At 32.3% G+C, this 14,375-nt stretch overlaps 1 protein-coding gene across 1 annotated transcript; it reads right to left on the bottom strand.

Annotated features, from left to right (window-relative positions):
* Positions 1-4,611: 4,611 nt before the first annotated feature.
* Positions 4,612-13,804, bottom strand: LOC137924507 (uncharacterized). The gene is made up of 9 exons (XM_068767893.1): positions 12,850-13,804; positions 12,232-12,454; positions 11,791-12,010; positions 10,872-11,153; positions 9,048-9,135; positions 8,127-8,996; positions 6,366-6,588; positions 5,656-5,875; positions 4,612-4,915 (listed from the first exon to the last, which is right to left on the bottom strand). Exons 1-9 carry the CDS (start codon positions 13,669-13,671, stop codon positions 4,627-4,629), a joined length of 3,237 nt encoding a protein of 1,078 aa, XP_068623994.1. The 5' UTR covers positions 13,672-13,804; the 3' UTR covers positions 4,612-4,626.
* Between the last annotated feature and the right edge of the window lie 571 nt (positions 13,805-14,375).

Genomic DNA, 14,375 nt, shown 5'->3' on the forward strand with positions numbered 1-14,375 from the left:
TTTATGCCACAATTCTGCTTTCTTTCCCTTTTGCTCTGTTCGATCTTTTATTCTTTCCTCTTTTCTTATTACATTTTTATTTTACATATTTACTTATTTCCCATAATACATTATATATCACATTTGAGTTTTATTTTATCACATTTTATCACATTTATTATTGTATATTTGGATTTTTATTTTTTTTTAAAACGTTTTTAACTATTTTCTTGCAACATTCGAGGAATTCTTTCCTAGTTTCTTTTTCGCCTATCAGGGAGGCTATTGTCTCCTCCCTGATTTCAACGCCAGACCGGCACTCGAAGCCGAACCGGAGTCCCCCGAATGCGGGACACCGGGCCACAAGGTGGAGCACGGTTTGGTCCACACCCGGTTCACAGAAGCACGAGGGGTCCTCCTTGAGCTTAAACCTATGAAAGTACTCAGAGAACCTCCCGTGAAGAGCTGGGCCGAGACCGCGTCCACCTCTAAACTGCGGAGCACGCGGTAGGCTGAAATGACGTCCGGGTAAAATGTCCTCGTTACTGAAGCCGTCGTTCCTTCCATATCCTACCTCCTGTTCCATTCGTCGAGCACCTCCAATCTCAGTTGTCGCTTGACGAATGAATCATGGCTCATTTAGCGACTGTTAGCTTGGAAATGAAGTACTGAGTGAAACACCATGTTTACTACTGTAAGTCACTGGTAATATACACTGGTCGGAGATCTCCTACTTAAGACACTGAAGTAATTCGACGAGAAAACTTTTTGGTGATCTTTATTTGAGCAGAACCGGATAGCCAGACTATATGTTATTGGATGGAACGAATAAAGAATTTCTATTACCTAAATATATTATGCATGCTTTGACGTCTTATCACGCCTCAATGCTATCAATATTCTTGTGATGATAAGTCTCGTCAGATATGTAATTGCGATTATTAGGGAAATCGCCGCAACGAGCACAACGGTTACTAATTCCAGCTCCAGAAACTCGACCTATGTAATATTAGCGGCGGGCGCGCGCAAGTGCTTCGCCCCGCCGTGCCTGAGGACGAATTCTATCCACTACATGGCACGCTCCAATGGCTACTGCGGCTGATCTTGCATTAGAGATCGAAGTCGCAACATGTTTTTCTTATAGCTGAAATAAAATGAAACCATGAATATATTCGTGGTTAAAAACGCATTTCTTTTGTCTTAATTCTGAACCAATCAGCAATCTATTAATTTGTCAAAGTCTATACAAGAAGTGCGAAAAATTTTCTTACAGATATTATAAACTATACAATAAAATACTAAAGTAACTGAATAGAAAATAATAATTGTTTTTTTTTTCAGATTTTAAGTATTATTACTTATATAAAATGGTGACTATAATATAAGACAATTAAGGTTCTAGAACTACCTACATTCCTCATGTTTACATTTAAATTAAATATTTTATTTATTTTAATTGGCTATAATTAAAGTATTAAATGTTTTATTACTTTACACGATCATGTTCATAATCAATTTACACTGGTTATATGTAGCTTGTTTTATTGTTAATTAATGAGATCTTTTATAATAATTATTTATTAATTAAAGTTTAGTTAATAAAGACTAGCATTTTTTTAGCCAGGGCTGTTATATGAGCCTACAATAGGCAAATATTTTTTTTTTGCACAATTTTATATGAAACTTATGTGTTAGTGTATTAAATTTGACTTCAGACGTATCTAATTAAAATAAAAAAATACAAAATGAAAAGTCTGTTGTTTTTTTTTATTTAATAGTTTTCCATATGAAAATGGGTCATTATTACAATTTTACATCACATTTTATTCTGGATTGCTTCTAGAATAGATTATCTTAATCGATCAACAGTAAGTTTGTCAAAGTCGAGCCTGATTCCAATTATGTGTTGTACGTATTTTTTCACATTGTACCACTGGTCTGACAACAGCGGTATCACTATTAGAGGGACTCCAGCTGTTATCGCCTCGTCAGTAGATTGTTAGCCTCCTTGTATTATGAATAACTTAATATTTGGATGACCTGAAAATAGCTACTTATTAATAAATTAAAGAACATTTTTTTGATAAAGTCATGTCATTCATTATTTCATAAATTTGCTTTTTTTTATAGAGCGATTCATCATCCTTATCATCATCATTTCTGCCTCTGGATCTAAATCTCCTCCATAGATTCCACATAACACCTGTTGGAAGCGGCCTGCATCGAGCCTTATGGAAGGTATTCTTCATTGTTGGTTGCCGGCCCGTCGTCTTCACTACAGAAACTTACAGCCTGAACGTCTGATCTGCGCGCTGCGTCTCCTGGCCTGCCTTCTGCCATTTCAGTCATAATTCGCTGGGCTATATCACTTAATAAATGCAAAGATTTGTTCTATATAAATGACAAAAAATAATTCATTTGTATCACAATAATCACTTCTGTTGAGCAAGTGCGATCTTCGTCAATGTTGATTTAAAGTATGTATTTATAATTATTATATTTCAAAGTACTTTTAAATCGATGAATGTATGTATGTAAATGTATTCAAACAGGAAGCTGTTTAGACATCTGTCATTTATTTACGGACTTATTTTAAGATTTTGATTATATGTTTTTCGTGGTTTTTTTGTTTTAGTTGCCTATGTGCCACATCAATAAATAAAGTTAATATACTTACGCAAGAGATCCGATTGTGGCAGCCATCTAAAAAACCTTATGTTATTCAATTTATTACAAAATCCTTATTGTCCCACTTTAATATCACGTTGTATGGTAGCTGTGAAAATACTTCACGAAATATTGCAATTTTTTCCGGTGGTAAAATTGAAGTTTGTTCGTTTGTTCCAAAGCTGAAGTAAACGACGCCATTTTCAGAGGCGCGTGATAACGCTTTAAGTCCTGGAAATTAAGTTTATGTACAAGTTTTCAAAATAACGGAGGAGAGCAAGAGAAATATCGTTTTTCTTTCTTTTATTATTTGTTTTTACAGGTTGCATTAAAATTTGTAAATGAAATCTCTTCTTTTTTACTTATTTTTTTTAATTTTAAAGTTAATTATAAATTACGTTTTGTAAATAATTAATATGTGCTACTTTATGTGCGGCCTAAAATTTTTAAAATTTAAATTGGCTTGTTAATAAAAAGGTTTCTAACACCTAAAAATGGTGCATTTGTCATTATCAAACGTAACTATTGTCATAGATTAAATATCACCATTTGACTTTGTTTCAGATAAACTAACCGTAGGCAATTAATTCAAATTTCAAATTTTGGTGGTCGTTTCGATGCAGTCCTTTCATGTATGTCACACCAGGTGGCAATGGAAAATTTCTCTCCCAAACAGGATTAATATTCAAAAACATTAAATCCACATTGTTTTTTAAAACTTCCAGATGGGGTATATCAGACCCTTATATTCTTTTTATTTTTTCGTGTCCATTTTCATCGCTATAATTCCAAATGTATTTTAAACGTAATTGATTATATAATTCAGAAATTTTATCCCATACGGACAAATTATTTCGGAATTAGATGTGCTGGTGCACCCATTCCCACCCATCATAATTGTCTGCAAATGCTCCGAAAGGACTTACTAAGATTGTTGGCGCTTTATATATGTGTGTTAATTCTAAAGCTGTACTGTAAAATTCTTCTATCATTATCAAATCATATTCTTCCGTTTTGTTATTTAATTAATTTGTTAAATTCCTTTACTTTTGATTTTTCTTTAAACAACGATCAGACAATGTTTTTTAATTGTCTTACTTGAATAGATAAACTATTTTCGTTTCCACTAATAGTGAGAACAAAATGTTTCCTGAATATTTAGAAAGTTTCATGTAAGCTAATTTCCGTTAAGTTTTCGGGTGTTACACCTTTGGGAAAAAATAGATATGTCGTTAACACTGTCACTGTATGCCCGCGTTTAAATAGTTCCAATGTCAAGGGTCGGAAAACAATCTTGTGGCTGATTGAAAAACACGGATACACCGCTGAAACTTTTGTCCCCTCAATGTCAATCACAGAGTAAAGCAAAATTATTAAACATATCTCCTTTGCTAACATAATGGTAAACGTTTGTCCCAATTCTCGGTTTTTGCGATCTTAAATAAGCAACTATTTTAATATACCTTTATCTGTCTGTTGAATGAAAATATTTATAATGACTCCTCCACTAGTCACAAAAATTATAAGTGATTTTGGGTGTCGAATTTGCCAATATCGTATATATATATATATATATATATATATATATATATTTATATATATTGATATATATAGCTATACTGAGATAGCTTCATAACTGTAGTTTATTTGTTAAGATTTAATACTTCTAGTGAATACTTGTAAATTAAAAATACATTAAAATAATTTATGAAATCATTTTATTTCGTTGTAGGTAAATTATGTATCAAACAATATATTATTATTTACTCTACGTTTGTTAAAGTTTACAACAGTTAACACTTTATATATATTTTTACTTAAAATTGTATTAAAAGCTAAATTTGTATGGTATGTAATAAATCTCTTGCAGGTTTAATTGAGATGTAATTAAGGAGACAATAATTTACCTGACATTAAAAATATTATACATGCCCAATATATATAACTATCCAATGTTATATAACCTTTTATAAACAATATTCACGTTTTCTTCAATTTTTTAGGTTGATTGAATTTTCTTAAGATACGCGAAATTAAATACTTAGTTGCGTAAATAGAAAATACAAATATTAGTGTAAATAAAGAAACGAAACTTATTATCAAATACAATTCGAAATACGTTGCCCATGACATGTTTGCAGTGGCTGTCCGTAAATGTTTGGCTCCGCCGTTTCGTAGAACGTACTCGATCCACCACATAACGCGATCTAGAGGCATTTGAGGCTGGTCTGCCATAAGCGACCTTAGGCGTACGAGATTTTGTCGATAACTAAAAAATAAAGTTATTAATTATTAAAACAAATATTTTTTTAAACAGAGAGTAACCAGGTTTTATTGTAGATAAACACAAATAATTCAAAAAGGTTGCTATAAACCGTTTGTGCCATGATAAGGAACCTAAATTCAAAATACTGGATCTTTAATCAAATATTTGCCAATGACCCCTCACGAGGTCTCTTATGTCCTGAGTATATAACTAAGCGCATTGCTAGCTTAACGGCCTTAAAAACCAGTTGGGTATTGTAAAGTTTGAAGTTGTAGTTTCTTGGAGTCCCCAAAATTATTTATTGTAAATTGTCAATGAAGAAACGACACTAATCCGTGACAAAAAACAATGGAACATTTTCTTGTTTGTTACGCATACTACAAGATATCAGTTATACTACTCAGTTCGTGTAATAAGTCCAGTAATTTTAATACTTATGGCAATGATTAAATATGGTGACGGAAATAGGGGTCGTGATCTGACCCTAATTCCTGTTAATTAACAGTGATCATAGACAACTTCAATTGCTTCTTCTTTTCAGACGATAGACGCCACTTCAAGAGGACGATGACCATTCTTGCGCTGCCCGCATCTCATAATAACATTCTCTCGACTTTAGCTATGTTGTCGATTCATTTCAGTTGTCACTGCAGTTGTTTACTAGTAAAATATTCACCATTATTATTAAATTGATTTGTAAAGCTAACAGTGAGTTATTTACGTTTAACTAACAGGTCATTTACCTTTCATTTTCCACTACCTCTACAATTGCTTTCTTTAAGACGTCTTCAGTAATATCTTCGAAAATGAGTTTCAGTCCAATTTTGTGATAAACATATTTTTCCACATTATACCACTGGTCTCCCAGCATAGGTATCCCTAATAGAGGTACACCAGCTGTTATTGCCTCGTCAGTAGATTGTAAACCTCCTTGTGTAATAAATAACTTGATATTTGGGTGCCCTAGAACAATTTTTGTTATATTTTCATTTATACTAAAACATAAACTATTAATAATAATAAATGACTAAAGTGATCTGATTTACAGCCCCACGCATTCATTGTGCTCATGGGAATTATTAGAGCAAAGAATAGTAAATTAAACATAAAGCCTTCCTAGTCTTCTTCTTTTCAGCCATTAGACGCCCACTGCAAGGTATATGCCTCTCCAAAAGATTGCCACGATAACCTGTCCTGCGTTGCTCGCATTCAGCAACTTCCCACGATCTTAACTATCTCATCGGTCCACGTAGTGGGACGCCTGCCCACGTTACGTCTTCCAGCTTTTGGTCTCCACTAGAGAACCTCTCACCACCAACGGCTGCACGAACGTTATAACCCGCTCACTGCCACTTTAGACAAGTAAATATTCAAGCTACGTCCTGACTTTGGTACTATACAGAGAGCCTAAATATTAATGTTGCAAATAAACAAGTAACAAGTAAGCACTTACTCAATAAATCAGCTTGTGGCAGCCATTTATATATTTTTATGTTACCTGCCTTCACTTGTAAAATATCGCTATCTCTTTTCCATATTACATTGTATGGTAGTTCAGAAAACACCTTTTCGAAGATTATAACTTTTTCTGGGAGGAGTAAAGATGGTTGTACATTGGTTCCAAAGCTTATGTATATTACACCATTGTTTGAAGCATCCAAGAATTCTTGCAGATCCTAAAAAATGTACGTTATTTGAATCAAACTCATTGCTGTTTAAATAGTTTATATTCTAGAACATTTTAAAATCCCTACCACGTACAATAATAATGCGCAAAGCGTTTATGGAAAATTTCAAGAAGTAGTAATATCATTTGAATTAATTATATGGTATATGTTGAAGATAGATGATATCTAGTTTCTAAACAACGCAATGACGTGTATTTAATAGAATTCATTCACAAAATGTATGTCATTGCGCAGTAAACCTACGTTATTTTATAACGGTTCTTAGGTATGAATTGACATTCTATATTTATAAGAGTTTACGTGTTTCTATCAGTGAAAATGATGAAGATACTTATTTAATTATTGAGTTCTTTACATTACATTGTTTTAAAACTTTACAAGCGTGGGACTCTTATTGTTTAAGAGCCAGATATAGTTGACATCAGGAGTCTAAAGAGAAAGTCAGTCCCGTACTATACTCGGTAATGTGGGTTTCTAAACAAACCCTGTTTTGAGAAAACTTCGCAATTTTATGAGATCACTTTTCCAAAAAACCTGGCAATTATTTGACAAGTTTTATTATCACTTAAAAATCTTTTAAAATGTAATAGAAAATTTTCTTAGATGATTACTAAAATTTTCAAATAGATTGTTTGATAATGCAGAGCTAATAATTACATGGGAGTTAACTATATTGATTGTATAAAAGTACGCAGTACAGCATTTGCCTACGACGAAGTTCCTAATTTTTCAAACACATGCAAAATTTTATTTTTAAAAATAAAACTTTCGGATTGGTAAATCAGGATTTTCAAATCCAAAATCGGCTTGTAATGATTCGCTACCTTAATAAAATATAGTGGTGCAAAGTTTTATTTTACATTTTGTATACAAAAGCTAGATTTATAATTAGGTTTACTTTAATTTTACCTAAATTACAAACACCACAACAATTTAAGTCATCTACAAAGTCAACTTTTACAAATATTCTTGATACAGTAGCTAAATCAATTTCCAGAATAATACAGTTATCACTCAAAAATTTTTTACACGACAGTGGCATTTTTAATTCATTTTATTAAGAAATGAATTACGTTATTACCCTTTTATTTATTAAAAAAAAAAACTAATTGATTTTGAATACCGATCAGTATACCTTAGAGGTTTAAGGTTCTGATGTAGAAACCAAAGACCGACAAGTGCTGCGTAGATCGTCTACTCTCAAGGTGGACGGATGACATTGTCAAGATCGTCGGAAGACGTTGGGTGCCAGCGACTTCCAACCTGTCCTTTTGGAAATATATTAGGATTCCAGCAGTAGTCTTATGGTGATAATAACGATGATGATGATATATAATATTTAATCATAAATACCAAATTATAAACCCTAATTACTAGTAATAGAAGATACATTTCTATACAGAAATGTTTAAAAAAAAAAACTACAGCAGTGTTAATGCTATGACCAAAAATTATGCTATAATATATTTAATAACTCATAAATACAAGACAAATGTGACCAACAAAATGTATCGAATTTCACGTACCTTCGGTAATTTCTTCGGTGCTTTTTGATGTAAACCTCCCAAGTGTATCACATTCGGAGGCACTGGGTAGTTTCCCTCCCAAATTGGATTAATATTCACAAACATCATGTCAATATCATCTTTTAGAGTACTTAGAGACGGCGTTTCAGGCCCAAACAGTCTCTTGAGCATATTGTTAACTTTTACCTCATGGAGACTAAGGTCATAGTACATGATAGCTTGATTATAAAGCTCCGTTACTTTTTCCCATAATGTTAGATTATACAGTCTCTGTCGCATCATATTGTGATAGAGCAGTGGATTGGTAGGCGCACCCATAATCTCGTAAGATCCAAGGAATGGTCCAAATGAACTTATTAAAATAGTCGGCGCTTTAAATATATGTCTATAAACCAATGCAGGAAAAACAATTGATTCTATTATGATCAAATCAAATTCCTCTTTTGAATTTTTTATTAAATTTTGAACTTCTTTAGTATAAACTTGTTGTTCGAAAGTATTTGAAATGGTATCTAAAATAGCTCTAAATTGATCTTTTATATCAGTTTTAGATCCAACTGCGAAAGTTTTATAATTCTTTTTCACCATTGCGTATGACACATCGTGGACATCAATTTCAGTTAAATTTTTTGGAGCATTACCTTTTTGGTAAATTGGATCTGCAGTCAACACTGTCACTTGATGTCCTCTATTGATTAGTTCCAATGTTATTGGTCGAAATACCACTTGATGACTTATTGACGGACAAGGATATATTGACAAAATTTTGGCCGCATCGATGGTTATGAGACTACTAAGAAAAACTACACACAGATGTTTTGTTCCAAACATTGCAAAAGCCAGAGAACGTAGATGGTATAGCACTGAAAGCTATTAAATTTTCTTTCGCGATGCGGCCGAGGTCACTACACCGTACCTCACTTGTATGCGAGCCAACCGTAAATATGACATTGACTGATATATTATTATATATTCTCCTTCCTCACGGAACGATATCATGATTTCTAGGCTATAAGTATTAAAGTACTTCATAATTAAACTACATAATAGGTAAAACGTCATCGTGTAAATATTTATACACTATAACGGCATAATCATAAAGCATGCGGAATATTACTTAAAGATTGCATTATAAAATGATAAGCATCATATACAAATAATTAGCAACCGAACGTGATATGTACAAATTATTTAATTATCAGGCTTAAACGAATTCTTAATGCATTTACGCACGCACAACACGGTATCAATGGCATGACAAATTAGATCATTTATAGTCGAATCATTATATCAAATCAAGTCTGTCTGTTTATATATTTAAATATATATATATATATATATGCTGAAATTGTTGGTGCCACAATCAGCAAAATAATCCCAATAGAAACTATCAAATGCAGCGCCGTCCCGGGACTGAGACACATTCTCGAATCTCCGAACGACCCAATGACATTATAAAAAGCTAGCTTTCAATTTGAACTCATTCAAAAACTAACCACTCCTGACAGAAAGATCATGATCTCCCTGTCATGTTATATAGAAAAGTTGCTGGTTTCCGCCGCTTATTCTCCTAGCGTTAAGCAACTGACCAATATAAGAAATGCTTGGCGGGCCTCATATTTAACATCCCTAGTTTATGACATTAATATTGTTTTTACGATTATATAATGAATATCGAATCAGAAACAGGGAGATCTGTAGACAAACCTAAATGACCAATATAGCTCAGAGGTTGGGCAAGGTGAAATAGCAGTGGGCAGGCCACATAGCCACAAGAACGGATGGCCGTTTGGACTTGAAAATTTTGATAAGGAGACCATAGATCGCATTTTGAAAATGCATAATTGTTAAAAATTTAATATAAAAAGATAGACACATATTTTGTATGTGTGATGCCTAAATAAATGCCTGATTCTTCGTTTCAGTCCATGCATACAAGGCATACGTCTTCCCCAAAGATATCCTTGAGGGCATATGCCAAAATAAGTCTTGACAGGCGGGTTGGCCATAGCAGTTTGGTATTATGGTATGTAGAGGACGCTGCAGTCGATCCTATGAAAACTTATTTTGTGGGTAATATTAATCTTATGTAGTTCATGCACAAAGTGTTAATTACATGATATTGTATCCCGAGATCGAACCCTACAATTGAAAATCTCATTCTTCTACCGCTGGGGTACCACTGTACCACTTTATCTACTATATACTTCTTTTATATATGTTCTATTTTATTGGAAACCTCTCATTATTAAGACATAATTAGTTGAAGTATATTTATAAGTCTTGGTGGTGGGTATAAAATAATTACCGCTCGAGGTTACAAAGAAAGTAGGGTTGTCAATTAAACCGCCAGAGCATTAGAATCTCTCAAGACGATACGTTGTTATAAAACGATTCTACGAAATTGTGTTGTATTGGAAGTTTGTAATTATAAACGACAATTAGGTATATGTTGGCCGCAAAGCTGAGATAACTGTCTTACCAACAAAAACTATCTAACAAAACACTCAGAGGTAACTTCTTCTACGTTTATGTCATTTCTCTCTGTGTGGTCGTTTAGATGAATTCTCCATAGAGTAACTGGGTTTAAGAAACCCTGTGAAAGGATCTCGGTCGTAACTCTGGCTAAAAACGCATTTAGCGTTCCAAGGATTCCCTGAACGTCTGGAGTAATAAAATATAGAAATAGATATATGACAGTTGTTATATATTTTTGACATACGATTACAAATAACATCAGTTTACATTTGTTTTAATTTCTTATTCAACATAAATTTAGATATATGTGATACTAAAAGTCTTATAAATGTAAATATAATCACCAAAATTATCGAGGTCGATAAAAGGAATACTATAATAAGATCTATTTGTAAAAATTCTGCCCAAGTCATATTAGCAGCAGGTGCACGTAAATGCTTCGCCCCACCATTTCTCAGCACGAAATCTATCCACCACATGGCGCGTTCGAGAGGCGGCTGCGGTTGGTCTACCATCAGTGACCGCAGACGTACGATGTTATCGCGATACCTGAAGTAACAGTGTATCAAATTTTCATTTATTATTTATGCAAATCACAAACTGAAAATATGTACAACAGATACAAGGACAAAGAGTGTATTCCTTTAACTGGTCACTTTCAAACGCAACGGCGAATCTGGAATAGCCACGCCGGTGTACAATGATGATTTATTGCATTCTTTATAGAAACGAACTGTAGTATTTGAATTTTTTATACACAAAAAATTACATTTGCATGAGAAAAATTATAAGCCCTAATTAGACTTTCGCTATAAAGATCAATGAATAATTTTATTATATTAAATGTGTAAACTTAATACATTAAAACATCGATAAAAAAATTACAAGAATTTAAGGCGTTTAATTAACTTTGTACGAAACGTTTGAATTATATTCATAAAATATTTTGAAATTTTGTTGTCTGAACTAGTATTAGTTTAATCAAATTAATATATATATACGTCAATAATAAATAGAAATGTTAAAAATTTATGAAAATGAAAAATTACGAATTAGGAATTTATATATTAAGTTCTTAAAAATAATGAAATTTTTTTAATTATTTACGATATAGACTCTTAGATAGAATTCAAAATATTATTAAAATATGTTATTATATTAGTTTTAATTTTTATAAATTAGCTACCTTTTATTTTCTACAATTTCTATTATTGCATTCCGTAATTTATCTTCTGTTAAGTTCTCAAAGTCAAGGCGAAGTCCAATTTTATGGTAAACATACTTTTCAACATTGTACCATTGGTCTACGAACATCGGTATTCCTAGTAATGGAACACCGGCAGCGATTGCTTCATCAGTTGATTGTAACCCTCCTTGGGTTATAAATAATTTTATATTTGGATGTCCTGAAAGAAAGACACATTATTTATTAACATACATTATAAACTGTTTAGATTATTTATCATATCAGCCAAGAGACGTCAACTGCATAGCATAGTCTGTCCCAAAGATTGCACCGATGACCAGTCTCGCCTTGTCTACCCACGCCGTGTCAACCGCCTCGTGGTCAATGCAATTAATTATTACATTTATACATTTTTATTAAAATAATTAACATGATACATACTTAACAAATCCGCTTGTGGTAACCATTTAACAACCTTTATATTACTTGACGTGACTGGTATATTGTCATTATCCCATTTCCATATAACTTTGTACGGGAGTTTAGATAAGACTTTCTTGAAGATAGACATTTTTTCTTCAGGAAGAGTAGACGGATGTACATTGGTTCCAAAACTGAAGTAAATCACACCTTGCTTTGATTCATCAAGGTATTCCTGGAGATTCTTAAAAAAAATGTACCAAAACGTTAGCGTTCACGTGAAAATGCATCGTATTACGGGCCACTACGACCACAGTACTTTTTAAAGTTAAATTTAAACAACAAACTTAAACTTTTTAGAATTAAATATTATTGCGCGCTCGAATTAAAATTGGAACACAGATTTTACGATATGAGCTAGTCGATGCCTTTTGTTTAGGTTAAAATTGTAAATAGTACACGATTTTAAATAGTCTCTTTATATATATATGTAATATACACAACACTATATACATTTCAGATGGCTTTATAAATGATGGATATATAAACAAAGAAGAATTACAATATTACTTTAATCCTATTACTTAATCATGTCATTGAAGTACGTTATAGATTACGTATTAAATGCTTGATAAGTACCTTTGGCAAATCTTTCAATGGCTGTAGATGTAGTCCTCCTAAATGTATGACGTTAGGAGGTACTGGATAATTTCCCTCCCACATTGGATGTATATTCAGAAACAACATGTCAACGTAGTTTTTCAATACACTAAGAGATGGTACATCGGATCCAAATAGATCTTTAAGAATTTTTTCATCTTTCATCTGACTTAATTTTTGGTAATAATACATTGTAAATTGGTTATATAGTTCAGTTATTTTTTCCCACACTGTTAAATCGTAAAGTCTTTGTCGTAACATATTATGGTACAAAAAAGGATTAGTCGGCACTCCCATGATCTCATAAATTCCAAGAAACGGTCCAAAAGAGCTAACTAAAATTGTAGGTGCTTTGAATTTGTGACTAAAACCCAAAGCTGGTAAGTAAAGTGATTCTAACAGTATCAAGTCAAATCCCTCTGTTGAGTTCATAATAAGCTTTTGAACTGCGTCTGTTTTTATTTGAGTTTCAATTGTGAAAGAAGTAAATTCAAATATTACTTTCATATGTTTCACCAAGTCAGATTTACTTCCAGTTACGCTTGTGTTTAAATATTTTCTTAATAAGCTATATGACATATCATGTACATCTATTTCTGTTAAGTTTTCCGGTGCACCTCCTTTCGGAAAAATTGGATCTGCAGTTAACACTGTCACATGATGTCCATTCTTGAGTAACTCTAACGTTATTGGACGATACACAACTTGGTGACTGATCGATGGACACGGGTATATAGCTAATATTCTTGCTGCATCTATTGTACAAAATGCACTAATAAATAAAATTACACTAGTATACATTGTTAAAATTCTAGAATGCAATTACTGAAATGAAAATAAACACTCTCTTATAAGGCGGTCTCTGGAACATATTGCACCATATTTATAATTGTATGCACAATATCGACATGACACTGAACCCTTGTAAAGCGAAATAAATGACAGTCATTCTTATGTAGTAGCTGCAGACAAACTAATGTCTTTAACGAACTATCATTAGATATACATTAATATTTGTACTGTAAGTCTGGATGTATTTTTAATAAAAATCAACTATAAAAGACAAAACAATTATTTTTTTTAAATAACCAAATCATGCTAACAATATTATTGTACTTCATGTAAAACTTGTAAATAAAAAAAATTATATAATAACATTAATAAAAACGTCGTACAATTTTCAGTAGTTATTAGTCAAGCCTAGTTGTTAGTCAGCTATTTAGTTAGTAAATAGTACACTAGCAAGTAGTAGTATTTACTGATTTGGGTAATTAGTCTAATTTATTAATTGCTGCTTTTTGTTCCTAAATAAAGCAAAAAATTCATATATATCTATGTATTATTATGACCGGAAAGTATAGTTGTTTCGACCGACATACTTTACAAAAAACCGACTGATTTTTGCAGCTCCGGCAATGAAAATTTTACTAGATGGCAAAAGGTTGTTGATAACAAAGGTAAATATATTTTTGATTAGAAATAAAAACTTGTTAAAAACGTAGTCG

This window comes from Battus philenor, unplaced genomic scaffold (genome assembly GCF_028537555.1).
Source record: "Battus philenor isolate CCGP_79_NKW_IND1 unplaced genomic scaffold, ilBatPhil1.0.hap1 SCAF_24, whole genome shotgun sequence".
NCBI classification, from domain to species: domain Eukaryota; kingdom Metazoa; phylum Arthropoda; class Insecta; order Lepidoptera; family Papilionidae; genus Battus; species Battus philenor.